This window comes from Heloderma suspectum, chromosome 3 (assembly GCF_057233095.1).
Source record: "Heloderma suspectum isolate Gila_16-S chromosome 3, 16-S_ref, whole genome shotgun sequence".
Classification (NCBI taxonomy): domain Eukaryota; kingdom Metazoa; phylum Chordata; class Lepidosauria; order Squamata; family Helodermatidae; genus Heloderma; species Heloderma suspectum.
This window is the reverse complement of record NC_139460.1, coordinates 192,465,170-192,492,523: the sequence shown is the minus strand read 5'-3', so window position 1 is coordinate 192,492,523 and position 27,354 is coordinate 192,465,170. Positions and strand designations below refer to the sequence as shown.

Sequence of the window (27,354 nt, the reverse complement as noted above, 5' to 3'; positions counted from 1 at the left end):
GTAAAGGAGACACTGCCCTCATAAATCTCTTACATTCCAAAAGATACTTACTTTTACATAGTTGGGCTTGATGCAGCGTCAGGCATTCTACATCCATCTTGTCATACTCATATGCTGAGCTGCACTCAGCCATGGAACATCCTGTAGTCCGAATGTGGACATTCTTTTGTTTCCTGTTCAGTGTCTGACCTTTTAAATGAACTGCACAGTCTTGCAACATGAGCAGCAGATATAAGTGGCTACATTTTACAGTGTTTTCTCTCTTTCCCCCACAATCCCTTGTTGCGTCTGTTCACCGGGGATGTATGAGACCACCTGAGAAATGTCACTAGTTTGATTAAAAAAACAAACAAACAAACAAACACATTTTAGCTTGCCTTGACATTTCTCCTTTGACAAATTAGCATTGAATTTCACCATAGGTGACACTTTGGTGGCAACTGTACTGTTCATCATATCCTAGCAGTGGGGTAGTCTTTCTAAACCAGTAGCAAACTCATTCTCCCCAGTGCCAATCCTTATGTAGCCAAAATGGCACCATCCATGAACACGTGGGAAGTATCAGCTGACTTGTGGGGAATCCCAAGGTTTGCAGAAGTACAGTAAAGCATTAGGCAGGGAATGGGGGGGGGGGAAGGACCCAATGAAGACTCAGCATGTGGGTTGTGAGCAGAGGGAACTGGCAGAATACTAAAGGTGTGGGGGATGGAACGGAATTTCCTGGAAAAGGGCATGGCTGGAAGCACTCCATCCTGCAACATTTTGTTGCAGGTTTCACTAATGGTAATCACAATTCTATGAGTGCCAGTCCTTACGTAGCCAAAATAGCTCCATTCATTCACAAGAGGGAAGTATCATGAGATCTGAGGGAACCTAAAGTACAAAAAACCTTTGAGGAAAAATAACGGTCAGGAAGGGAAAAATATCCAAACAGCCCAATGCTCAGTGGATATAGAATCCTGACTGGGTGGGTGGGGTGGGGGAATGGAGAACCATAGGGGAAGGGAGAATGGAATGGAGTATACTTCTTCCAGGAGCATGGCTGAACAGGAGTAGTCCACACTGCAACATTTTGTTGCAGGTTCCATTTTTAATATGCATAAGTAACTGCTGCTGCTGCTTAAAAAAGTTCTTATATGTTGCTCATGTTTGAAATCCACTTTAAAACACTCGGAAACAAACATATAGGGATGTGGGAGCTACCTGCTGTTTACATAAAATAGCATCTGCAACTGGCCCATGGGCAAATGCCATGGGTGCTCCTGTGTTGTGCTTTGCAGGTTCGTTGTCACATTCCGAATGTAGCAGCCCAAGCCTGATCACTCCTCCACAGTCACCGCTCGATCTGGAGACCTCTTCCTTCGCCAGTAGCCAGTCACAAAATTCTCTTTCCACGCTGCCCAGAATCTCAGTGAGTCCGGTATCAATAGGACAACGTCGAAAGGACAAGTAAGTTGTTGTCATTATGCTAATATCTACCTGATACCCACGACCTTCCCACTCCAGTGCTGAGAGTGGAAGAAGGTGCCATGTATACCATAGCCTGAGTCATGCATGAGGCTAAAGCATATGGGGCCGCCACTGGGCTCCCAGCCAGCCAAACTCTCATTGAGCTACCATTTGTGTGAACGGACACCAGCAGAGGCTCCTATCACCATTCATGGGAGTTCACTGAACCCCTTCCAGTTGTTCCAAGAACAACAGTAATAATTCGGAAATAGAGCTTACAAAATGCCCTCCTCTTCCTCATCTGCAAAAACCACCTTTGCAAAGAAGTTCTGTCCAGAAACCAAACCAGAGCTGGCTTCCATGATGAAGGCCAGTAAAACATGTCCTTGATGGAAACTTGCACATGCTCAGAGAATGCTGAAGACAATGCCATGATGATTCCACTGGAGGTTCTGTAGCGCTCCCAGCAGCACTTTCTTCATGCTTCAGTCCTGTAGAAAAACTTTTGGACCTTTGCCCTTAGTTGTGGGGGTAGGCAGAACTGTGAACACCCTACTTGGTAGAGATCTGAATCTAGAGCAGGGTGAGCAACTTGTGGCTCTCCAGATATTTTGTCCCCCAACTCCCATCAGCCCTAGCCAGCATAACCAATGGTGAGGGATGATGGCAGTTGTAGGTCGAAACATTTGGAGGGCCACAAGTTGCCCACTGCTATAAGGGGTGGGACTATAGAGAATGTAATCTGCCTGGCTGCTCCTGACTGGGGGCTGGGGGCGGGGGAGGTTGTGTCACCTTCCAAAATGGAACTAATGACTCTTGTACCGTAAATAGTTGTGTATGGATGGATACTTCCAGGGCATTTTTATTCTCAGCAAGGTCTAAGGCTTGGTGAGTGGAGGACTAAGGGGACTTGTGTCTTGTATTTTGCTGAATGTTCTTTCAGGCTTCCTTCACCTCTACCATACTTCCTAAAGCCCCAGTTGCAGCATCATTCCAGTTTTTCCCCAGGCAGCATTTCCTTTCCTCATAAATATCCCCTAACTAAAATGGGCTTCCTGTCAAATCCCATGCATAAATACGGATATGCTTCTGTCTTCTCCCCAATCTCTCAAACTGCTCATCTCTAGCTGTATCCTTCTCCTGTCCTGTTCTGCCCTACCCTTTTGTCATAATAACCATCCCTTTTTCTAGCTCAGACCCCCCCACACACACGCACCCTTCTGTCTTCTTGCCTTCTAGGATCCTGTTCAGTCTTCAAATCCCAGTTTCTAAAATAAGAGGCACCAGGGCTTTAGTTGGGTTGGAAATCCGTCACACACATCCACTTGATACCTTCTTTCCTCATCTCAGATAAATGGATGCTGACTATTAGTTAATTAATGGTGTGGGGAATGTATTTTGCACATACATAGAGACACTCTTTGCCATATTCACATTTCCAAAATGGAAATTAGGTTTAGGGTGCAATGCTGTGCAGGTTTAGACAAAAAAAGGTCCTACAACTCCCAGCATGCCCCAGCCAGCTATGGTGGTTGGGCATGCTGGGAGTTGTAGGATTTTTTTCTGTTTAAACCTGCATAGGATTGCACCCTTACCTGCTTTGCTAAAATGCTCTCTTCTTACACAACTATTTGCAGGACTGGAGTCCTTCTTGGTTTTGCATTACATAATCATAGATTTATTGTCTTGCCTTGTTCAAATCCTTTCCCCAGAGTTTCACTTTCCCAATCGGTGTAAGCTTTAACAGCAAGTTGTGTACAATGTTTGAGGTTTTACTGCCACAGACTTACTATCTGGTCTTGGACAAGTCACTTCCCTTCACTCTCAGTTACGGTGACAAGCACTTGAGTGAGAATAGTTGGTGGTGATTCAGGTAGAAAGGGTAGTTACGGTGGGTGGGGGCATAGCTGAAGTAGAGGTTGGAGTCCATTGTGCTACTGTTGTGGCATACCAGTTGCTACTAACTGGCAGGCTCCACTTGAGAGGTGGGGCCTTCTCAGGGACACTCTGATACCCATAATGGCTACAGGTCAAAAATGTGCCACCACCTAACACAGGAGCCAGGGCAGCCATTTACATGCTGACCACATGGAGATGTTGGTTAACACAAAGTGTGCCTTGTTGTGATCCTGGTACAGCCCAGGATCCTCCCTCAAAGGATGATGGGATGGGCCACCCGGGCTCTCAGTGAGACCAATGGGACCAGCTAATCCAGTATTGTCAATCTGGATTAGCTGCTGATCTCAACTGCAGCCCTCCAGGATTTCTTTCTCATCTCTCCTATATGTGATCTCTCATCTAGAGATACCCAGAACAGAACTAAAGCTGCCAGAGCACACATTTTAGTAATGTGCTACAGGCATTCCTATGCTTAGTTTGCCATGTTTATCCTTGGTGTAAGTGTTGGCATCCTGCTTCAGTGCCCTAGAGTTTATATCAGAAATCCATGGTTCTGATGTGCGGTTTATGCTGCATCTTGGAGGGAATAGAATAAAAGACAAATAGTTTGCTGTGAAGGTTCTTGTATAAGAGCTACTTGTACAAACTGCAAAACCATAAATTGAGATGGTAGAGAAAATGTGCACCTTCCTTTGCTGCCTGCAGTGAAAGTTGGTAGCCCAGTCCAGGGTTTTTTCATACCCCAAATCAAGATGGCATGGCCTGTCATACCATATGTGGGTGAGTGATGTGTGCATTGCACAGACTATAAGTTGCTAATCAAGCAGTATACACAAAGTAGGGTTGAGCTGGGTTTAGTAGGGAGCCCACATTAAGGCTTGACTGACACTTTTTAGGGGCATGGTTTCCCTTCTCAATGTAGCTATTTAGACTCTGTTGTTACTATCTCTCTTTCTAAGTGTTTTTCTTTTTCTTCTCTACATCCCTCTGCATCTTTCAGATATTTGTTCCGTAATAGGTCTTTTCTGAGAATCCCTGTGGCTCCTAGGCCAAGGTTCTTTTCACTAAGGAGTTTGAGGTTGGCTTGATATAAAGGTTGTCCTTCTCGAGCAGTATTTGCGCACCTTCCTTGTGCCATTTATATGTTTGGATAATTGCTCCCCCCCACCAAGGAAAAATTGCATGGTAATTGCAATGCTACCATGCAAGCCACCATCTTTAATGGCTTGAGTTTGTTTTTTTACAGCTGCTTAATTTTTATTGACTAATGTTGTGTTTTCCCTATGTCTCTTGATTCACATCCTTACATTGTTTCTATATTTATGCCTATTGGCTATTAAGACTTCCAAAATTTTATAAACTGATTTGAAGCTTCCTTTGAGAATGTTTTCTAAATTGCATATTATATATGTTCATTTACCTATATATAATATGGATAAAGTTGTGTTTTATTTCAAACCCTTGCCACCTTCATTTAATTTATAATTTATCTAGTTTAATTTTCCATTCCCCTTTTGTTCTCCACTCCAAATGCACTTAAAATAGTCTTCATCTGGTGCCCTCTTAATTCAGCTACTGTACATTGCATGATGACATGAAAGGAATGCTGCTGCTCACAGCATTTGAGTAACTGTTTTAAGGTCATCCGTATTCCACTTTTAAGGGCGAGGGCGGGCATACGTAATGCATGGCCACTATAATTCAAGTTCCATTTTGTGTGTGTGCCCATGTATGAACATGTGGTTTTCTGTTCCTTTCCTCGCAAAGGCCATATATGGAAGAACCACGTCATGTCAAAGTGCAGAAAGGCTCCGAGCCACTCGGAATCTCCATTGTGTGTGGCGAAAATGGTGGGATATTTGTATCAAAAGTTACTGGTGGCAGCATCGCCCACCAGGCTGGCCTTGAGTATGGTGACCAGTTATTGGAGGTAAAAAAACCCATGTTGCATAAAGTTTGTCTGACGAGTTAGTTGACCCGGGGCAGGCAAAATGTTCAGTCTGAAAAGCTTAACAGTCAGTTTAGATTCCAGTACCCACGAATCGCCAACATTATTGGCATATTTAACTTACTTTCTACAATATTCTGAAATGTCCACTTACAAAAGTGGGAAATGAGCCAGCCCTGGAAAAAATAGGGATTGGGGGCTGTACTGTACATTATGTAGAGACAAACCGGAGTTTGCTACTGAATGTCTACTCAATGGGGCTGCCAGCAGTCGGTGCTCCCAGATGAGTGTGCCTTGAACGGCCTTGCCTTTCTTATGTTTGTGTTAAAACTTTCCTCTGCAAAATGCTGAATCTGTGAAGTGTGTCTTTAAAAAGCTCTTTAGAAAACTTTGCCGTTGTTCAGTAGGACAGTAAGTTATCCGCTTACACAGTAGTCAGGTCAAACTGACAAATTTTATGGTAGCATTGATTTCTTTTTCCCCAAAGAGGTAATGAAATAATACAGAATCAATGGTGTCACTGTTATCCACCCTACCTCGAACTCAACAAATATCTTGCACCACAGATCCAATAAGTCAGGCGAAATCAAGTTTAAAAAAAAGCAGTATGAAATTAAACGGGAAAATCTATACCGATTTCAGCAGTGAGAATATGATGCTGAATGCATGTGTCTTCCCCTTCCTCCCCCCAGTTTAATGGAATAAACCTGCGGAATGCTACCGAACAGCAGGCCCGGCTGATCATTGGGCAGCAGTGTGACACCATCACTATTCTAGCACAGTACAATCCACACATGTTCCAGCTTGGCAATCACTCACGATCAAGGTAAGATGGATTAAACCTTATCCAGGCTGGTCTGTGTCATGTGAACCAATGGTTTTCCTTACCTCAGGTGAGATGTCGCACCAAATCTCATGTGACACCAATACTGTGCCAGCTGCCAGTGTGTTTCCAAGCCCAGTTTAAAGTGCTGGTTTTCACCTTTAAAACTATAAGTGGTTTGGGTCCAAGTTACTTGAAGGACTGCCTTCTCCTGTACCAGCCAGCCTGTCCACACCCTGAGGTTATCAGCAGAGGCTCATCTCACCTGCCCGCCACCAAGGGTGGCTAAGCTGGTGAATACAAGGGAGAGGGCCCTTTTAGTGGTGGCCCTGCACCTCTAGAATTGGCTTCCAAATCTGCAACATGTATACCATGGTTTAAAGCTGCTGCTGCTGCCTCTGCTTGCCTTGGTTTTTGTTTTCCATCTTTTTGGCACTCAGCTTCATAAATTCTCTCCCATCTCCATGGTGCAGCAGCTTCTGGGGGCTGAGCAATAGCCACAATTAGCCACATTAATCATGGTTTGGCATGACGTCAGAACTGAATTACTGTGAAATAGATGTTTTTCCTGAGGAGATAAAAAGCTGTTGGTGGGAAGGATTCAAATTTTTCCCTCATAAATAATGTCCACATTGAACCGTTACTGAGTATGGGAAGATATAGTCACAACAAGCTTTTGTCCGAGACAGTAAAATGCGGATATATCTGTCTGGTCGTTCAAACATTATGTGGGGAATGCATGCATTTGAGTCCCTTACCACTTGTTTTGGAATCCTTGTGGACAGGAGCTGACTCCCTTCTGCCAGCATCTAGTACAGTCTGGGGAAGCTGAAGAGCCTCACCGGAATTGGTACATTGGCCACTTTGCCTTGACCAATGCTGATGAAAAGGCGTGGCTGTTGCTGACACCAACCCATTGTTGCCCTGGCTGCAATAGTTTTGCCTTGTTTGCTCTGGGATCAGCTGCTTTTGCCTGATAGGGCAGTACAGCTACTCCCAGAAGAAGCAAGGCGTTGCTGCAGCTGCGGGCCCGGATGAGGATGGATCTGCAGGTAGCAGAGGAAGCTGCCCTTAAGCTTTTGGGGTGACGTGGGATGCAGACATTGTATTTTTTTATTCTTGCTTTTTTTCTTTTCTTGGTGAGACAAGATCTTGCTTGGAACAGGAGCAAGCAGACGGGCCTCCTTGGTCTCTGCTCGATGGACAGGGACTCCTTGCCCCTGGGAATGGTCCCTGCTGGGGTGGGGAGCTTGATTTAAACTTCATCTCCTGCTTACCCCTGAAATCCCAGTAATCATTTAGATAGCTAAAGGTCTGGAATCATTTCAGGACGCTGCCTTTTAATCACGTCTTCAGTTCGCTATTAATATTGCTGCTGTTGTTATCACCTTTGAGTTCCCGGCTAGAACCTGTGAGTAGCCATTCCACTCCACGTGGCAGTGGAGCTGCCACCCCTGACAGCCATTCCATAATCGAGGCTGTGAGTGAACAGGATGAAGGGACCATGACGCCCCCCTCCAAGCAGGCCACTCCAACTACCAGTCCCCGCAACTCGGTGAGGTAAGCAGCTTCCTCCATGTCTCTCCATGCAAAAATATACTGCGCTGTTTTTTTAAAACCACAAGCTCTAAGTTTTGAAGTGGTACTTGGAGGCGTTCTGTAATCTAAAGCAGCCTTCCCCAACACGCTGCCCTCCAGTTGTTTGGGATAACAGCTTCCAACATCCCTGACTATTGCCCATCCTGGCTGGGGCTGATGGGAGTTGCAGTCCAAGACACCTGGAGGGTGGCACCACTTTGGGAAAATGCAATAAAGAGATGAAATCTCAGGAAGTTGAAAGTATATGTGGCTTTATTCCAAGGAATGGGCTATTTCCTGGAATAAAACCACATATATTTTCAACATCCTGAGACTTCATCTGTGTACTCCATTGGATCATTTTGGATGATCTCCAGTTTTGTTTTTCCTCCTGACTTCTTTGGGAAATCTGATCTAGAATGACTGGGATGGGTGGGAAGCCACTGGATTTGAAATTTAAAACTCCACTTCTACAAGTAGCATGGACCATGGCTTTCCCTTCTCGAGTGCCAAGCAATTCAGTGGGGCAGGGAGGGGAGTGAGAAAACAGTTGGTTTGTTCCTGCCAAATCATGCCATGAGGAACTCAAACTCTGCAGTTGCAGCATCCTGTGGGCTTCATCTCTCTCCTGCAGAGCCAAGAACTAGCCAGGGACCAGGGCCGGGGGCAGAACCTCTTTCAGCCTGAGGGTCACATTCCATTTTGGAGACGCTCTTGGGGTCCACGTTCTGGTGGTGGGCAGGGCCAGCAGCAAAAGGGGCAGGGCCAAAATACCAAAAATACCAGCATATTTTAGCTTAAAGCCAGTAACTAAGTCTCAGGAGAGGCATTTCGACTTCTTCATCTGCACAAAAGCCAGGAAACCACCAGATGATTGGTCATTCAGGGAAAGGGAATGAGGCCAGCGGGAGGGAGCATGGCCTTCCAGGAAACCCTGGAGGGCCGGATTGGGACTTCTGGCGGGGCAGATTTGGCCCCCGGGCCTGAGGTTCTTCACCCCTGGACTAGGGACTGGCTGGATCTGAGGGACTGGAGGAGGCATAGCCAGGGACAACTACCTTGCCAAACAGGCCTTGGGTCTCTTTATCTCTTGCAATTATAAAGGAATTCTATGGACACAAGTAAAAGGACACCTGAACCTAGACCTGTTATCATTAAGAAGTCCCAAGTTGAACTTGGAATCCAAATCTGTGGTGGAAACCTGTATGGAATATTTGTGTCTGATGTAGAAGATGACAGCCCTGCCAAAGGACCTGATGGACTGGTGCTTGGAGACATGCTACTTGAGGTAAATTATAAATATCAAATGAAGATGGGTGGTGGTTTAAACCCGTGAAGAATTCATGGATGCAAAATGCACTGGCTGTGTTCAGCCATAATGCGAAACTGAAGTTTAGTGTTAGGAGAACAAGCCTAGCTTTCACTTCTGCTTTTAGTTAACCACAGTTTCCTGCATCATCCGAACCAGGAAATGTGGTTTACGTTAACTATGGTTATTTTAAAACCAACATCTTCAGAAACCACAGTTTGAAGTTAGTTGGTTTTTAACTAACTATAGTTAATGTTAACTGCAGTCTGTCACTCCAGACAACATGACAAACCGTAGCTAAGAGAAAACAAAAGCTTCCAAACTCCCTCCCAGCCACGTGGGAAAAAGAGAGGCTCACTAAAGTTCATTCTTGCTCGTGTATGTTGCACTTAACTGTGGTTTAGTGCAGGGCTGGGCAATTTGTGGCCCTCCCGATGTTTTGGCCTACAGCTTCCATCATTCCTCACCATTGGCTACACTGGCTAGGGCTGATGGAGCTGGAGCCCAAAAGATCTAGAGGGCCACAAGTTGCCCATGCCCCAGTTTAGTGTGACATGAGCATGTGGTCAATGTTTCCTTCAATGATATGTCTTAATTCCAATCCCCTCTGTGATCCCTTCTTAAATCTAGGCCTTGTTGTATACAAACATTTCATTTTTCCCTCTTTTTGTATCTCAATCCCACTTTCTATTGTTTACTTTGCAGAAGGCACACATTAGACTTGAGATTTCAGGCATTCTTGGTTTCTGTTTTGTTTGTTTGTTTGTTTTACAGTATGGGTCTGTTGACCTACGGAATAAAACAGCTGAGGAAGCTTACCTTGAAATGCTCAAGCCAGGTGAAAATGTTAGAATAAAAGCTCAATACAGAATAGAAGAATTCACCAAGATCAAAGAGTTACCTGGAGATGGGTTCTATGTCAGGTATTTAAAACTTGATTCAGTAAACCAGGAGATTATTTGACAACGAATGGGCTCTGCCAAAAGCGTTGTATGCATTGTGTTTGAATTGACGTTGGGTAGCAGCAAAGTTCTATCTGCAGTGACTTAAATCTGCAATGGCTCATTTGCACATGAAAGTCATCACTCGATGATCTATATTCTGCAAGGGCGAACATGCATTCACCTTTAAGAAGACATCTAAATGGCCTACCTGCCTAATTGGAATCAATAATTCAGGCTCAATAAACCAAACTGCATTCATGGTGATTTCATACTTTTTTCTCCACAGATTGATTTGTCTCCCTGAATTATCTGAAAGCTGTAGATCCTATGGATAGGGAGACTATGGAGTTCTGTATTGGAAGCATCTGGGTTTTAATTCCTGGCTCAGCCACAGACCCTTTAAGTGTTTTTGAATGGTTCAGCAGCCTGTAAATTGGGAATAACAGTAATCTACCTCACAGAGTTTTGTGAAGAAGAATGAATATTAGAGAGAGAGCTTTAAAAAAGCTTCAAAATGTTTAAAATTAACAATTAAAAAAGGATAGTGATTAAGTTGATAGATGAGATTTTTCAGTTCAAGGCTGAATTATTGCAGTGTCTGATGAATTAGTAGAAAGCTGTGGTTCCTTTGGATAAACAGGAGCCAATTCTATATATAATTACAATTGCATGAATGTTACTGGCAAAAGGATGGAAGTGTCACCAAAAACCTAGTAGAACAGAGCTTATTAAGAACATTTGAGCCAATTTGAGATGGTTAAATTCACTGTTCTGCAGAAAGCCGTTAAAAAATATGAAGTGACTATAGAAAGGTGGAAACCGGTGATTCAGTATGTATAGAATGTAATAGGTTTAAGTGACAGGGATAATAGCTTTACATGACATTACAAGTTTTTAAAAGGATATCTTTAAAGGTGTATTTAATGGATTAAATGAAGATTGTTGGTAGGAATAAGCGTATTGATTGCATAATTAATGAATAGGTTATTTATATATTTTAGTGTATCATGTAGGTCTTTGAGGGTACAATCCTATGCATGCTTAGACAGAAAAACGTCCTACAATTCCCAGCATTCCCCAGCCTTCCATGCTGCCTGTGGAATGCTGGAAGTTGTTGGACCTTTTTCTGTCTAAACAGGTTTAGGATTGCACCCTTAATGTGTCTGTATATGGTTTTTTTATTTAATGTATATATTTATGTATGGGCAGAGCAATCTCACCCTGGCTTGATAGGGAGATTAGCCACCACCCTTCCGCTGAATCCCAAGCCATCACTTCCAATAGATTACAGATACTTTTCTGCCCCCTCTATGCCCTACTGGGGAACAAAAGGACATTTCAGGGCCTTCCGTTAGCTATTGCTGGTAGGGATGCTGGTGGCAGTAGCCTTATGTCCACCTTTCTGCAGGCGAAATGGGCCTTTGGGGCAGACACACGCATGCATGCACTTCTCTGTGCTGGCAGAGGGTGACCTCCACGGCATCCTAACCCGTGCCAGCCAGTGGATCTGGGAGTTAGGGTTTCACTCTAAATACAATTAACACATGCTTTAAAAAAGGATGATATGAGAGCCAGGAAGTGTGGTTCAAATTTCACCTCAGTCCTGAATTCCTTGGGTGGCCTTAAGTAAACTGCTGTCTTAGGCAATGCTCTGTGTTGGAAGGGAAGGATCTATAATATGGGGATGGTAATGGCCTATCTTATAGGAGTGGCTATAATGGCTATTTGATGTAATATATGTAAAGCACGTGACTAAAGTGCTGTATACATATTTCCATTGTTGTTATATATGCCCTGAAGCTGAATGAGGGGTATAGATCTAAATTCTTCTTTTTAATGACATAAACATACCCTGAGAGTCGATTAGAGCCATAGGCAATTGTGCCTGAATCAGGTATGTTGTCCAGCACAGGTTCCCTGAGGTTAGTTCCCAGAACTGGGGAAGTGGGAAGGAGGTTTAAGGTACCGCTCTGTTGACCAGACAAGGGCATGAGGCCATGCTCCCTGCTGTTTTTTCCACACCTGGGCGAATCCACAGGCTCTGTATTGCCAACCAGTGGTCAGGGCTGACGTGCACTCCTGTTCTGTTCTGCACCTGAGAAAGGCTCTGAAGCTCAAGAACACATCGTTGCAGGTCGCTCACTAGGCAAGTCCCCTCCTTCAAGTCAAGAGGTTCCTAGTTCATGCCCAGGAGTCCCTACTATATGCCGCAGTTAAAATAAAAAACAGCTCTTTTCATCTCTCTTTCTTTGCAGGGCACTTTATGACCGGCTGGCTGAAGTAGAACAGGATTTGAGCTTTAAGAAAGACGACATTTTGTATGTTGATGACACTCTGCCACAGGGGAACTTTGGTTGCTGGATGGCCTGGCAGCTAGATGAGAACGCCCAAAAGCTGGAAAGAGGACAAATTCCCAGCAAATACATGTAATTAAATCTCTGGGATATAAATGGCATATATATAATTGCTAAAAATGGGCGGTTACAATGAAGTATGAAGAAAAGCCAAGCATTTCACTCTTCAAAGCTTTGTAGTTAATGCTGGAGAGCTATTAAGTTTCCCAGTAAAGTTACTTGAGAGAGGTGGCATGTTTTTAATAACACCCAATTAAAGAAGCTATTCCATCACTTAGTGCTGTTGATAGTTGCCCACCTCCTAAAAATGGAAAGGACTTTGTTTTTTGATTCAGACACTAGCCTAACTGGCTTCCCGTGGTCATGCTGTAGCATTTTTAAACAAGAGATGGCATTCATACTTAATGTTGGTCCTTGGGACACAGGACAGCACAATGTTCCCTCCTTTAATCCACTAAATGAACGCTGGCTTTTTTCATAAAGATCAAAGGGATCAAGATCAAGGGGCAGAGGCAGGCACCACTGCCCCAACTGAGATCCTGATGGAGTGATGCATTCACTACCAACTGATGGGAAGAATGTTCCTCATTTCTCACTGCTACCTCATGCTTTTTGGTTCTGCTCCCTCTGTCAGGGCTTTCTCGACTGTTTCATCCTCTCCCACCACCTCTTTGCAGTGGTTTCTCACCAGCCTTCTCAATTTCATTCCCGCATTTTACCTTGGAACTATGGTACCCCAGGATTCTAGTGCTGCTCTCTTTTGCGTTACTTGACCGTTTAGACTCCATTTATTCAAAAACAAAAAGACTCTCTTTTTCTCCCCTCTTGTGCTCCCAGTTTCTCAGCCTGCCCACTTGAGGGGCCACTATGTATCACAAGAAGTAGTCCCTGTTTCACAGAAGTGTATGCTACAAGACCCTCTGTTGTGTTTGCATGGTCTAGATTTCATCTTGGCATTGTTATCCCAAAATTCAAAGTTAGATGATCATTGACACAAAGCTTCCCTGAACAGTCTGTCCTTAGCCAGATGATTAAATAAAATAAGGCATATTTCAATATCCTTTTAATAAATGTTCTATAGTCTCAGGAAGGCATCCCTTCATCTTGGTTCAAAGGGATAGAAGTGTTTCCTCCCCCTCGCTATTGCTACCAGTAGTGTCGCAGAAGGAAGTTTGGTACAAGTTCTTTGGAAGCAGGGGGTGTGCAGGATGGGTGGGTGAAAGTTTCAGTTGCATAAAATCAGCATACGTGTGCTTAGAGAGCCAAACATCTCCATATTGCAACAGGGTCTTTTTATAAAAGTAGGTCATCCCATGCAGGTGATGTTGTTAGATACAGCAAGCAGCCCAAACCCTTCAAATTGTTGAAGAAGTGAGTGGAGTGCCCTATGGTAGCTAGGCAGTCACTTTTGTCCTGAGGAAAATACATTAGTGAAAAATGTTTTCCTACTGCAGTGGTTTCAAATTTTCTACCACCAGGGAACCTTTTGCACAACACCTTGTCTGCCAAGGAGCATCTATACCTCAGCTTTAGAACTCCAGGGTATTGCAAAGGATTCTGGGCTGCGTGCACGCACACACACACAGTTCACAGGTTGGCCTTCACTCATCCTGAGTGAATGAACTGAGTATACACCCCAGAACATGCCCCAACGCTCCCCTGTGGCTGCGCATTACAGAGAGGAAGATCAGTAGTAGTGAACTAGTAGTGAACAAGATGTCTTTCAGGGAAGCTTGTGTACCATTACTGATCTTCACTCTGAGGAACTCCAGGAGTTCTGAAGAGCATGGTTCGAAAGTTGTTGTGACTTCTTCACCTGGCACTTAGCACAAGCTGTGGGAAGTGCATCAGCTGAGGCAGGTGGGAGTACACTCTGTCTGGAGTACTTTTAACATGAGCCAGGGTGTTCCTCACCAGGCAGCTATAAATGTCTCCATAGTGAGTCCTGTCGCAAAGCCTGAATATAATTGGTTTTCATAGGCCCTATATTCAAGCCTTTGAGCTTTTGCCTGACTATTCAAACAATTTCCTCATAGGATGGAACAGGAGTTTTATAGGAGGCACAGCATGTCTGAAGCTAAAGATGAGAACAGCTGCACAAAGACGACATCGGCAGCAGCGCGAAGATCATTCTTTAGGAGGAAACATAAACACAAACGCAGTGGGTCCAAAGATGGAAAAGATTTGCTGGCCCTTGATACCATCAGCACAGACTCCATTCCTTTCTTGGATGGCAAGTGACTGTTGAGAATTATCTCTATTTATTTGTACTTTGGTAAAAGAAGGCCCATGATTCAAAAAATAGGGGAGTGAGTGGGTGGGTTGGGGGAGCTCAGCCCACCACACCAAGTGGGTGTTCATAGCTGTGACAGAGTATCCTCCATAGAGCCCTGTGAGAGCTCATCTCTCACAGGAAAGGACAGGATATTCCAGGGAAAAGGAAAGGAGGCAGGCAGCAGGACTTTCTGCAGCACTAAAATGCTACTGCTTTGCTCAAGAGGGGGTGGGGGGAGGAGAGGAGGTAGAAAAGTGGCAGCCATGCTGTTGGTGGTGAAAAAGAGCTGCAGCTTTGCTTGAGTGGGGGAGGCATTTTTGGTGGCACCAGCAGCGACGGGGGAAACCTGTGTGGAAGAAGCTCCCAGTGGATTGGGCCCAAAGAGACTTGTGTATTTCATCTTATTAAATAATAGGAAAAAATATATAGTAAGAGGCATTACATGCCCTGTAAGCGGGAGGCAATAATTCTGGAAAGTTTGGATTTTTAAAAATACATTTATTTAAAAAGGAAAAAAAATATAATAAAAGGGGGCACGTAAGTTATGTGTTGTTCCAATGCTCAACCAACACAGCTCATATTTCAACAAAATTATTTATTTGCATTTATGTCACAAGCTCTTGCAAAATAAGTTAATATTTTTTTCAGTTCACAGCAATGCATTTTTTTTTCCTGTGGACAGCATGACTCCAAATCTCCTTTTGGCCGTAGCTAAGAAGCTCAGTTTTGGGATTATTGGATGTAAAATACATTATTTTCTAAATTATTCCTAATAACCTGTTTCCTTAATATCTTTCGGGGAGTTTTTAAATTCAGTTTTTGTACTGTTAAAAATTTCAGGTTTACAACTTTCAGGCAGTTTCAATCCAAGCCCTCAGTTACATTCATTAGCATGTGCTTCTGAGTGTCATGGGACTAGGAAAAACTGAAAATAGAATGTAAGCAGTTCTCTTTCTCTCCAGATACTGTAAGCCTTGCTTATCAACGAGTCCAGAAAGTAGATTGCACGTCTCCTAGGCCTGTGCTTATTCTAGGGCCATTGCTTGATGCTGTGAAGGACATGTTAGTCAAGGAATCTCCAGGGAAATTTTCCAGGTGTCCTCTTGGTAAGTATGTCAACACTCGAAAGTTCTCTGATAATGAAAATTATTCTCTTTGGACTCATCCAGAGGAGTAATAGAAGCACAATGGTTACTTACATGTTGAGGGCCCTTGGGCAAAACACCCTCAGTGGCTCCCCTCCCTCACTGAGTCTAGCCTCTCATCCCCATCATCAACAGCTACTCCCTCTTCATTGTTACCACTTGTTTGCTTCACAGGCAGAGAGCCAGTGACCAAGTAGGCAGTGGCATCTGCTGCTCCTTCCTTCTCACCACTGCCATTGTCTGGGCCAGAGTGAGAGGCAGGTGAACAAGCAGGTTGCAGTGGTGAAAAGGAGGAGCAACTCCAGGGCACTCCTGTCAGAGGGCCCCTGCTTGGGTGTGGGTATTCCTTGAGTGCCCAAAACCATGCCTGCCCTTGATGCTGGCTTTGGTTGTGGGTATTCCAGCTGTCTTTTCCTAAGATAGTGCTTCAGTTCCTTGGCCTTCATATTGTCCCAGATGTCAGACTGCAATATGTGGCAAGAAAAATGTGGAAACCTGCTTCCCCAGCAAGCACTCCGTTTTAAAATCTCCCCATTCCTTTGCTCAGTTATCCATTTCATGTTCTAGGTTCATTCTGAGGCATGTATAGGCCAGACCTAAAAGATCTCTGAAGACCTGTCTCTGATCTTGGGCTTTTGTCACTTGATCTTTTTCATATGTAAGCCTGTAAGCAGTAATTAGGTGCTTTAGGGCACAATCCTATGCATGTTTAGACAGAAAAAAGTTGTACAATTCCCAGCATGCCAGGTAGTATGGCTGACTGGGGCATGCTGGGAGTTGTAGGACTTTTTTCTGTCTAAACATGCATAGGATTGTGCCCTTAGGTAGTTATAAATAACAAATATGATTAACAGTAATGATGATGGTATCCAAGTACCTTCTGGATTATACCTTGTGACGTTTTTGTTGTTGTTTTAATTAATTTTTTAAATATAAAAAGGAAAACAAAAAAACAAGCCACAGTGACAATCTTCAATCAAGTTACAGGTAAAGTGTGGTCTACTTATGCAGGTGCACTGAAAGCAGGATGTTGATTAGCACTGCTGTTTCCCTTCCCACCTGTACAATTTTTGAATGTTTTCCTCTGTTGTTTAATACTTCATTCCTTTTGAGAGAGTGCTTCCCTATAGCTATAGCATGGAAGTGTTTATCTAGTAGCATGGTTCTCTTCCGCAGTTTCCCTGCACCATCACTTGGCTCTGTCACACTTTGGAGCCAGGTGGGCAACTGCTACAGCAGCCTCCCCAGCCCGCCCACCTGCCCACACACACACATTGACCTGGTTTGGACATAACACTGGTGATTCCTGGGTTGTTTAATCCAGGAATTGGGGGGATGAGCAGAGAACACAAGTTGCATGCTTGTCTTTTCAGCTTTTAATCAATAGCTGAGGAATGCCCTATTCCTGGATTGTTTTGGGACTGACTGAACCCAGAAACTCTGGGTTGTTTATGGGTTAAATAACCCAGGGTTAACCCAGCAACAAACCATGGGCAATTGTTGGGTTAACTCTGGGTTGTTTAACCCATAAACAGCCCAGAATTTTCCAAAGCCAGTCATTAAAGCTTTCTTCCCACAGCAATGCCCACCCCAGCGCCATTCTAGATAACAAGTAGGTGACATATCATGCTATCAGCTTGTGTTAATATTGTGTTATGGGGATGTGTATTCCTCGATGATCCAAATAAGCCCTTTACTGTCCATACAACCAAAAAATTGCATTTAATTAGTTTAAAAATTAGTGTGAGTACACACACACACACACGCAGAGAGAGAGAGAAACTTGGGTCAGAAGCATCTGTATATCATCATTCATGTTCTCTGGCTAAAAATGTATAAAGTGTTTGTTTTTGTTCTTCCTAAACAGAGGTGATGAAAGCTTCTCAACAAGCCATTGAGCGGGGTGTGAAAGACTGTCTATTCATAGATTATAAACGTAGGAGTGGACATTTTGACGTGACAACTGTTGCCTCAATAAAGGAGATAACAGAGAAGGTGCTTCTCTTTTATGGCCTTATCCTCTGATTTTTCTCTACAGAAAAAGGCACATGATGGCAGTTCTTCGGCTGTAGCTAAGCAAGTTTGGTCCTGTAAGCTTCTTGGATGGGAGACCATCTGGTAACCATATGAAAACTGCTCTGAGCTCTTTGGAGACAGTACAGGGTAGAAGGGATATATTAATCACCTCAAATACAGTTCCTTCTCATTTGTGTTAAAATGCTTATATTTAAAAACTCAGTAGACATGTTGTCTGATAACTTTCATTTCCAGTATTAGTGCAGTGTAGTAACTCAGAAGGGGAGCCAGGAAGCCTAACCTCAAATATTTCTAGAGCACCTGTAGTAACTAGGCATTGTACAAAGAACAAACTAAGAGATGTAGACCCTTAAGTCCATGGGCCAAACTCAATGTGATGGGGCATCTGTGATTGTTCACATGTTTGCCCCATTCACATCTAAAATGAGAGGTGGGGGGGGACTATCTTTTACATCAAAATAAACACACTCCTGAGGCAGTCCTCCCCCACCTCATATCCTACAGGCACTTTTTTCTCAGGCATTGTGCTTAGGGGGAAAGCAGGGGAAGATTCAGTTCCCCCCACCGGAGCACAACGTTTTTAAAAAGCAGACCCCTCCCACTGGCTGATTTAGACTTTAATGGAGGAAGATACATACATACATACATAAATAAATAAATATTGCTGCTCCCATCACATCTAGTTTGGCTCTAAGAAACTAGGCAGGCTGAAAAGATAAAGGAGGGAAGTGAGTTGAGAATGTCAGGCCAAAGTGCTGAGTTTTTAACAGGCATTTAAGGTACAGAACAGAAAAAGAGGAGCGACATGACCATAATAGCGAGTGGAATAGATTAGTCAAGCTGAAGAACCACAATGGCGGATTTGCTTGGTAGCCTTAAGCAAGCTGCTATTCTGTCAGCACTTCCTCTACAGACAATATGGGGCTAATAATATTGACTTACCTTGCAAGGCTGTATGTAAGTATTATTGAAAGAATGGATATGTAATTAATTAGTTATTAATTTACTAGGACTGTCACTGTCTCTTGGATATTGCTCCTCATGCCATTGAGCGGCTCCACAGTATTCGCATCTACCCAATCGTCATCTTCGTTCGTTACAAAAATGCCAAGCAAATCAAGTAAGTGTGAAATGTGGGTTAGGGTGCTTTTGAGGACCTCTTCTCTGCCCCCGCCCCAAATCCTACTCTCGTTGGCATCTTGCTTCTCTCATACAAAGGTGGTTCTTCTTTGAGTATTAAATGCTTCCAGTCATTGTGTGTGCTGTGGACAATCTGCTTCACTTTTATGTCTTTTACATGCTGTAAATGTTGAAAAGGGGGACTGTACAACAGTTTTTGGCTGAGTTCGTTTCGTGAAATCATGTACATATTTCTAGCCATGCACACTTGAGGCAAAGTGGGTAAAACAAAAGTGTCCAGTGCAGCAGTGGGATGATGGGCATGAGCCCTGGTGCATCCCCTCTCTTCCCCCTGCCCCAGGCACAAATTGCTTCTGTGCATTGGTTATAATATATAAATAATGCACATGCCCGATAAGCCATGACCTTTTCCTGGATAAGGACTGTGGGTTTGCATTGGACCATTCACATGTAGGCATTGGTGGTTAATCATACAGTTAATAATTTTTATTATTTTTAAATGCCCCAAGGTACAGGTGTTATACAGTAATCATGTTCAGAACAAACCTAACAGGAAGAGAAAGAAGAAAGGGGCCACAAGTGAAGTGGTCAAAGTAATAACTTAAATCGGCTTTGAAAAGAAAATGGGGACAGGAATATAAAGTGTTACAGCCCACCTGAAGAAGCAAGCCAGGGCCAGGTGGAGCAGGCAGAGGCAAGCTGGAGCTGGGAGCAAGTGGCTACACCTGGGCTTGGAGTGGGTGGCTGTACTCCCGCTGCATACAGAGAAGATGCTTGCCACGCATAAGGGGGATTGGGCAGCCACCACCATCATTAAACAAAACTAAGACAGTTTCCTTGCCATATTTGTCAACATTGGCTCTGTGCCAATACCTCCCGGTATTGGCAGACTGCCTCTCCAGTTGCAGCTGCTCAAAGGGTTAGCTGCGCCTTCTGCTACATGCATGTACCACATTGTCTTTCCATGCTGGACACCAGGTGGCGCTCTCCACACACCATTGTATTTGTTCACAAATCGGATTTGGCTGAAAATCTGTTTTGCTCCCTGTTGTCTGTCTTGTATCCCCTGAAAAATTAAGCATTTAATAAGCTTTTTATATTTGGGTGTTACAGAGAGCAGAAAGACCCCATCTTCCTGAGGGACAAAGTTACACAGAAACATTCCAAAGAACAATTTGAGACTGCTCAAAAAATAGAACAGGAATATAGCAAGTACTTCACAGGTTTGTATTTAAATGAAGTTACAGAAACACTCACAAAATGGAAAGCTAGCTGCTGGCTCCTCTGTCTGGTTGTGTGTGTGTGTGTGTGTGTGTTTTAAACAGCATCCTTTTTCTGAGACATCACAAGTGTTTAGATCACAACATATCACTTAGTTCAACATAACAGCCAGAAGAATGAGAACAATCTAAATATATGTTGTTTGCCAGGATTTCCTGTGTGATAACCTCAGGGGCCGAGTGATGAGCAGCTTGGACATTCCAAACCAGTGCCATCAGTCACCTACTAGTCACTTCTGAATTCAGCTGTTAATGTCTGGATTCAGCCAAGACAACTTTTAAATGCAAGATCTGTTTCTGATATTTGTGAACAAGGCGTGCAAGCAGGCTGCAGAAGAGACTGTGGAAATGGCTAATGGCACTTCTTTGTACATCTGAAGCCATTCTTTCTGGTAGTATACATCCTGGTTTCTCGGACTACTTGGGAATGTGTGGTTGGTTACTGTACACACCTTTACTGTTACATGCCACTAAGGAAGATCATACTCACTAGACTAATTTAGGAACCTGCGAAACCTGTATAGGCATGTATGGCTGTCAGAACCGTGTATGGCATTGTTTGGGAACAGTCTTAATGAAACAGCCACATCTAAGCATGCCAAAGATCTGTTAGAATTGGGTATAATTGGAGCTATCAGTTCTTCTTTGTGGGTTCTGTGCAGTCCCACATACAGGAATGTGTATGTGTAGACTACAAGAAGGACTTTCTAGAGAATTTTGGAAGATGAGCACTGCTTGCCACCTCCTTCTCACCCAGGCATGGTAGCAATTCCTGAATGGGCCAAAGGTTGTTGGTTATTCCTGATTGCACCAAATAGGCTTCTACATGTCTCCCATCATAGGATGGAACGCAGGTGGCTTGGAGAAATGCCCTCCTCCAAGGTGACGAATGCAGTCTCTGTACCATAAGCCCAGAGAAGGAGGCTTCCCCTCAACCCCCAGATGACTTCCTGCCTCCCTCATGGGCAGACAGACTCTGACAGGGCGTCCGTTTTCATGAGCCCTGCATTCACACACACCCAAAAAGGAGAGAAGTGAAGGAAAAAGAACTCCTAATAAGCAGGGAGTGTCTGAGGAGGGAGAGATCCCTGGATCAGATGTCCTTGTCCCAAACCAGTTAGCAGAAGGAGAACATGGACACACACATGGCAGCGAAAAGAACGCAGCTGGGTTCCCACTGCACAGGTGCCGCCCCAGCCACATGTAAGCGGTTGCCTCCCTTGACTTCATCGTACTACATCCCATCTCCCTCCAAAGCCTCCTTCTGTCCAGAACCAGGTGTGCCATGCTATGCAGCACGTTTTTCCCCACCCAGCATGGGGCCAAGCAAGTACTAGACCGTTGCAGCTCCCACAGGCCTTCTAGATCCTGTTCTCTCGCCAATGCAGACTTCTTTACCTGCTCCCCGCAGAGGGTGATGGTGAGATAGATCCCACAAATACCCAAAGCTCAACTCAAACCCCTCTCTTTCCTGAAAGCCACAAGAGGCTTGCAAAAGACCTAGCGGCATCTCTACTGCAACATCAACTTCAGACTACATTCCAGTAGGGGAGAAGAAATCTAGATACTCAACAGGGGGACGGTTTTAGCCTCTGATGCCTCCCCCAGCCCCTGCAGTTCTAGAGAATCCTCACTGGGTAGGTCACAGTGAGGATTCTGTTAGAGGAGCACTCGGAAGAGGAAAACGCCAGGGACAAAGCAGTAGACCACGCCCTCACAACAGAGCCATGGAGACCTTACAACTTCCTCCCATCAAAGAGCCACAACAAATCTCCATGATTAACTGACTGGAATTGCCTCGACTTTTCCCTTCCTCCTCCCCTTCCCTTTATTCTTTCCCCAGCCAACATTGAGGACATTATCTATGGAGAATGAATGACGCATTTAAGCCTAAATCACACCATTGCTTCCGTGGCATGATGCGATGCAGGACTTAGCCACGCCCAGGATGGATGGCCCTGGCTCTGCGCTGACTACCAAGGTTTTCATCCCCTCACATTCAAATGAATTGTGAATAGAGCAGCCAAAGCCACCCAATGCAGGGGTTTAAAGTGCCATCCATGGTATTCAGGGCTTCCTCCACAATCTTTGTTTGTGAGTGCCACCTTCACCTGCGTGAACAAGAGTCTAGAAAATACCTCCTTAGGTAAGGAAATGAAAGATGCTCAGGAAAGGTTTTGTTTCCACAACCTTCCTGGCAGATTCCTCAGTTGACACACACTAACTTGAAGCCAAGACCATGGCATCTAACGAAGTAACCAGACACAACCTCTTGTTACATAACTGGGGTGCCAGATCTAAAGCAAATGTCTTCTGAGTCCTACTTACCAGAAGAAGATTCTTTGGGGAACCCTTGGAAGCTGCCCTTGTGGAAACCAAGGATAATAAGGGGACCTTCCCAACCCCAGCCAAGAAAGAGGGGAAGTCCATGAAATAGACTTTTTGTTCCTCCGAGCCTTCCTACCCTTCCAAGGCCCAAAAGCCTAGATAGCAACACATTTGATCATTCTGCTTAATGCTTGAGCAAGAAGCAAGCATGTCTGTCCCCTCACAGGGATCCCTGTTAGGTGGCTTCTGAGAGTTGTGGAGGTTTCGAGAGAATCCACAAGCAATTGTTGGATACTGGAAATAGTAGTCAGTGGGTATTCCCTGGAATTCCTAAGAACTTCCAGAGATACCAAATGCCAATGGATCTCAAAAGCAACACTCCACCTTGTAGAGACCAACACAATCTGAGGGATGACAGAAAGAGCTGTGTTTTTTCTCAGGATGAGATAAGTTCAATTTTCTGCTTGCCCTTGACTCCTTGACTATTTTTTCTTGTGGTTTATGGTTGTCCTTTGACATACTGTGTTTGACTGAAGCATCCGGGGGCCAAGGGGGGAGCTCCATCTCCCCTGGACTTTAGGAACAGAGATTGCCTTCCTGGACCCAAAGGAGGAGTTGAGGGAGCTAAGCTGCCCTTCTTTCCTCAACAACAGAAATTCATAGGTAAATCTAGAATTTCCATTTCCACATGGAACTGGGCACAAACTGAAATATCTGGAATTGTGTGTGCAACTGTTACAGGAGTGAAGTGGTTGTCAGGAAATCGACCACGGGAATAGAAATGGTATGCTCCATCTCACCCTTAGGAGTAAAGTGCATTTTGTGTACCAGAAACAGGTAGCGATGCCTTTGATCAGAACAGGATATTGGATGGGCAACACTGCAGAATTCTGCTTGAGAAGCAGGCCTTGCCAGAGCCCTGAGTATTCTTAATAATTACCGCCGGCTATATTTGTACTTTTCTACACCAACATTGCTGATGGTAGAACGAGAAGGCAAATATGATGGGTTTTTATAAAATGCATGGAATATGCAGGCTGTTATTTTTTTTGTTCCCTTTTTTCAGAGCAGCATTCTTTTACCATATCTTTCTTTTAAATTTGAGCCTTCACAATATAAATGAAAATGGAGTCTGTTGCTAGCAACTTCTGGGAGGGGAAGAGGGGTGACCAGTTTTAGTGAAATATCCCCTACGTGTGGTGTTATAACTCTTTAACTCTGAACCCCCCAGAATGGGGGTGATGGAATTTCCTGGCAGTTTCCCCCAACCCTTGGATCCTTTGTCTTGCTCAGAACCTGACTTGAATGTGTCTTAGAATGTGTAATTTAATTTTTCACTGATGTATTGACTGTTCCCTTGATCCCTTGAATACAGATGTCAGATGTTTTACTAATCAGCCATGCTTGTTTTATTAACAAAACCCATAAACAGCCATCTTCCACAGCTTGTTTTAATAGTTGTAAATAGTAGCTTGTTGCTATGGCCATCGCCTCTATGTATATTGCTGCATGACTACTAAACTTAGCCTCCTGCTCAACCATGTGAGGGTTTATTATGCTATAACAGGGTCCCTCTGACCATATTTAGATTAAATGTGTAAACTTCGTCACCTGATGCCGCTGAAAATAGCTTTCAGAGGGCTCAGTGACAAAACAGTTGTCTTAGAGGATCATAGCTGTGGGGCCTGACTGCTGCTTTCTGCTCCTGCCATTTTTTTTGTTAGCTAAAGCATCTACGTATTGAATATCTTTCTGCGTGTCTCCTGCCATTCGCCTTTCTATCTGCCTGGCTTTTTCTAATAAGGAGTGACTAAACTTAAGAGGCCTCCCTCTTTTCCCGTGTCATGTTGTGATCTCTGTGGCTGAATCTGCCCTCGGATTATGGTGCAGTGATTCAGTGTCAAACTTACATGTTCAGGAAAATAAATTCTTTTTTTAAAAAAAGTTAGGATGTAGCATGAAACAATTTTGCACCAACAGTCAAGACTGTTGGAAAGTGCTCTCTCTTCAGTTTCTGTGCCCCCCTTTTTGCATGCATAAACAGGGAATATGTGGCATGCAAGGCCCAGGGGTCTGTGGGAATCCAATGTGTTGAATAAACACATCTGAATTCCATATTCCATTTCACATGCTTTCAGATGTTTCCATTCTCAGCTAAGCCAAGAATAGGTGCATCAAGTCCATGCAGTGAAGGCACATAAAGAAGCACAGAGTGGCTGCTCCACAGTTATGGGTATCCCTGCCTTATCCTGATTGCTGACCCAAAACCAAGCCTGAGGCCAAGTTCTTTCACTCACTGGGCTATTTTGCAAGGATACAAATAGATGCTGATAGGTAAACTGTGTATGCAGGTTTAGTTTCATTTGTTATTTCCCACTGCAGCAGTTCCCATTGCCAAAGAGACAAATCACTTGTTAAAACCATTGAGTGACATTTTCTTGAGCACCACGGAGTTGGCGCAGTGAGAAAAATCAAACCAAGCCACACCAGTGTACTCGATTCACTGCCATACACATACAGGTTGCTGTGAGGCTGCTAAATGGGGGATGCCCCATGTATCACCACCTTGAACTCCGTGGAGACAGAATAGGATACAAATGAAAGGAATTATTTAAATGGAAAGGAATTCACCCCCTCCTTTTTCTTAATTTAGAGGGATTTTACTTCTTGATGCTAGTGCATATTGCATTTTCTTCTGAAAATGAACAGGCGAATTGATTGGTGTGTGATACTTCTTTTTACAGGAATTGTCCAAGGAGGCCCTCTTTCAATCATTTGCACTCAAATCATGACGACCGTTGATCAAGAACAAAACAAAGTCCTGTGGATTCCAGCTGGCCCTCTATAGACACATGCTGTGAAATGACTGAAACTCTGCAACAGATTGTATATAAACCGTTGATGGGTGGATTTTGGTCCATTTATAGCTGCCTGAATGGGGGGTATAAATCAGAGTTCATCACGAGCAACCTTCTCTGTCAGGTGTGCTTGGAAGGCAGTGATCCTTTCACTGGCAGAATTCTTATACATTTGTTTCTGTACAAATGGACAGATATGGAATTTCCTTTTTCATAAGAAGACTTTGTGATGCTGCAAAAAAGAGAGAGAGAAAAACCCTTTAGGATACGTTTACAAAACCTCTTCACCCCCTCCCCAGGTATTTGGTGGTTCGTGTTTACTTGAATCTTTTTTTCTTTTTCTTTTTTTACAAACAACCTGTTCAGGTTTCCCCCTCCCTCTGCTTCGTCCTCTTCTGCTTCTGGTTAAAAAAACAAACACAACAGAATGGAGTTTCTACGTGCTGAGCGAGAATGACTTTTACATGGAAGTGTGTGGTTCTGTCCTTCAGTAGCAGCCATTTTACTTCTGAATAAGCGCATGATTTGTGAATGGATTTTCTCATAGGTACTTGTTTTTAGAGTGAATTCAGGGGGAAGATGCACTCCTCCGATACATGGGTCAGGCCACTGTCCGTATTTCATAAACTCTTCGTCTGTTAAAGGTTACTGGCTTCCTTTATGCATGAATTTAATATTTAAATGCCAGGATGTATCTGATCAAACTGTGCTCATTGTGTATTCAAAAATAATTTGGGGTTGCTGGGCCTGTGTTAAGCAGTAAATCAGAAGGGTTAATAACTGGGCCTAGACTGCTTTATTTTATCACGTATAGATAGTATATGTAATTGGAAGCTTACATTGCTCAAGTGTTGTTCTTTGGAATTGTAATAGCCATAAGGATTTTTATTTAATTAGAAGCACAGTCTCTAGGGATTTGACAACTCTAGTGTGGTCTTGTAACTGTTAGTTTTGCCACTGTCAACAAATATAGTGTGTGTGTGTGTGTGTGTGTTGTTTGTTTTTTAAAATTTTGTTACAATTTGTATTCCCGACTTTACCAAATTCCATTGTATGTTTCTTTTTTGCACTTCTGACTTCATTTTCCAACCGTATGTTTTTATTTTTCCTTTGTAAAAAAATTGCATGTCATCTTTTGTAGGTACTGTAACTTTCTTGTTGAAGTATTTTTGAGCAGGGCTGCATTTGTGATGACCGTTCCTAACATTTCATTATGTAGATTGATTTTTTTCTTTTGTTTTTGCCCTTCAGTTTTTAGTTTTTCCTTTTTATTTACATTAATTAAAAAAAGGGATTCTTCTTGCACAGTTGTTCAAAGACAAAATTTGGTTGGAAATTTTAACCTCCGTTTTGCAGATACTATTTTATAGCTCAAAATATGGGGGGGAGAGGAAAAAATGTAGAAAGACTATTGATAAATTCTTAGTTGAAATACTGTTTATAAGTTGAGGGACCGCAGTTATATATTTTTTTTAAAGAGGGAGACCAGAGTTGGACTTCAGCGGTATGATTGAAACAAACTGGTACTGTTGCAACATTAATTTTCTGTACTAAAAAAAAGTCACTTTGTATCAGAACAAAAAGTTAAAGAAACTGAGTATTGTGTTAAATAAAGGTCAATTTCTATAACTTCACTTTGTATGGAAGTGTTGCAGATTGCTTGTATTGACTCCATTGTTCAGTTTTATTGCTGTCAGCCAGAAACCATTACAGAAATAAAATGACCAAAAAGCGAAGGGTTACAAAATGAAAACATAATCCAAACGATTCTAGAAGCATTTGTAACAGTTGTTCGACACAAAAATTATTTTTTCTCTTCTAGTGAGCAAAAAGAAGGCTCCAAATCATATTTCATTGATACAGAAATTTGCACAGAAAATTCTGAGTAAATTTTGCTTAAGTTCTGACTGCAACAAATGCAAAAGATGCCAACAAGTCCAATATACTATAGTTTTGCCATTGCCATTTAACAAAATAATGTGTTTTT

The 27,354-nt window shown here is 43.4% G+C and overlaps 1 protein-coding gene across 2 annotated transcripts in view; it reads left to right on the top strand.

Moving 5' to 3' along the window:
* The window catches only part of DLG5 (discs large MAGUK scaffold protein 5), a 162,548-nt gene extending 135,435 nt beyond the window's left edge, over positions 1 to 27,113 (top strand). For both annotated transcript variants that reach the window (XM_084845227.1, XM_084845226.1), the window contains exons 21-33: positions 1,281 to 1,449; positions 5,116 to 5,278; positions 5,989 to 6,122; positions 7,515 to 7,679; positions 8,802 to 8,985; positions 9,781 to 9,929; positions 12,206 to 12,376; positions 14,341 to 14,537; positions 15,542 to 15,685; positions 17,592 to 17,719; positions 18,772 to 18,881; positions 20,015 to 20,124; positions 25,254 to 27,113. In XM_084845227.1, coding sequence (XP_084701353.1) covers positions 1,281 to 1,449; positions 5,116 to 5,278; positions 5,989 to 6,122; positions 7,515 to 7,679; positions 8,802 to 8,985; positions 9,781 to 9,929; positions 12,206 to 12,376; positions 14,341 to 14,537; positions 15,542 to 15,685; positions 17,592 to 17,719; positions 18,772 to 18,881; positions 20,015 to 20,124; positions 25,254 to 25,357 — 1,928 coding nt within the window. In that variant the 3' untranslated portion in view covers positions 25,358 to 27,113. The remainder of the gene's footprint in view (positions 1 to 1,280; positions 1,450 to 5,115; positions 5,279 to 5,988; positions 6,123 to 7,514; positions 7,680 to 8,801; positions 8,986 to 9,780; positions 9,930 to 12,205; positions 12,377 to 14,340; positions 14,538 to 15,541; positions 15,686 to 17,591; positions 17,720 to 18,771; positions 18,882 to 20,014; positions 20,125 to 25,253) is intronic.
* The last annotated feature ends 241 nt before the right edge of the window (positions 27,114 to 27,354 follow it).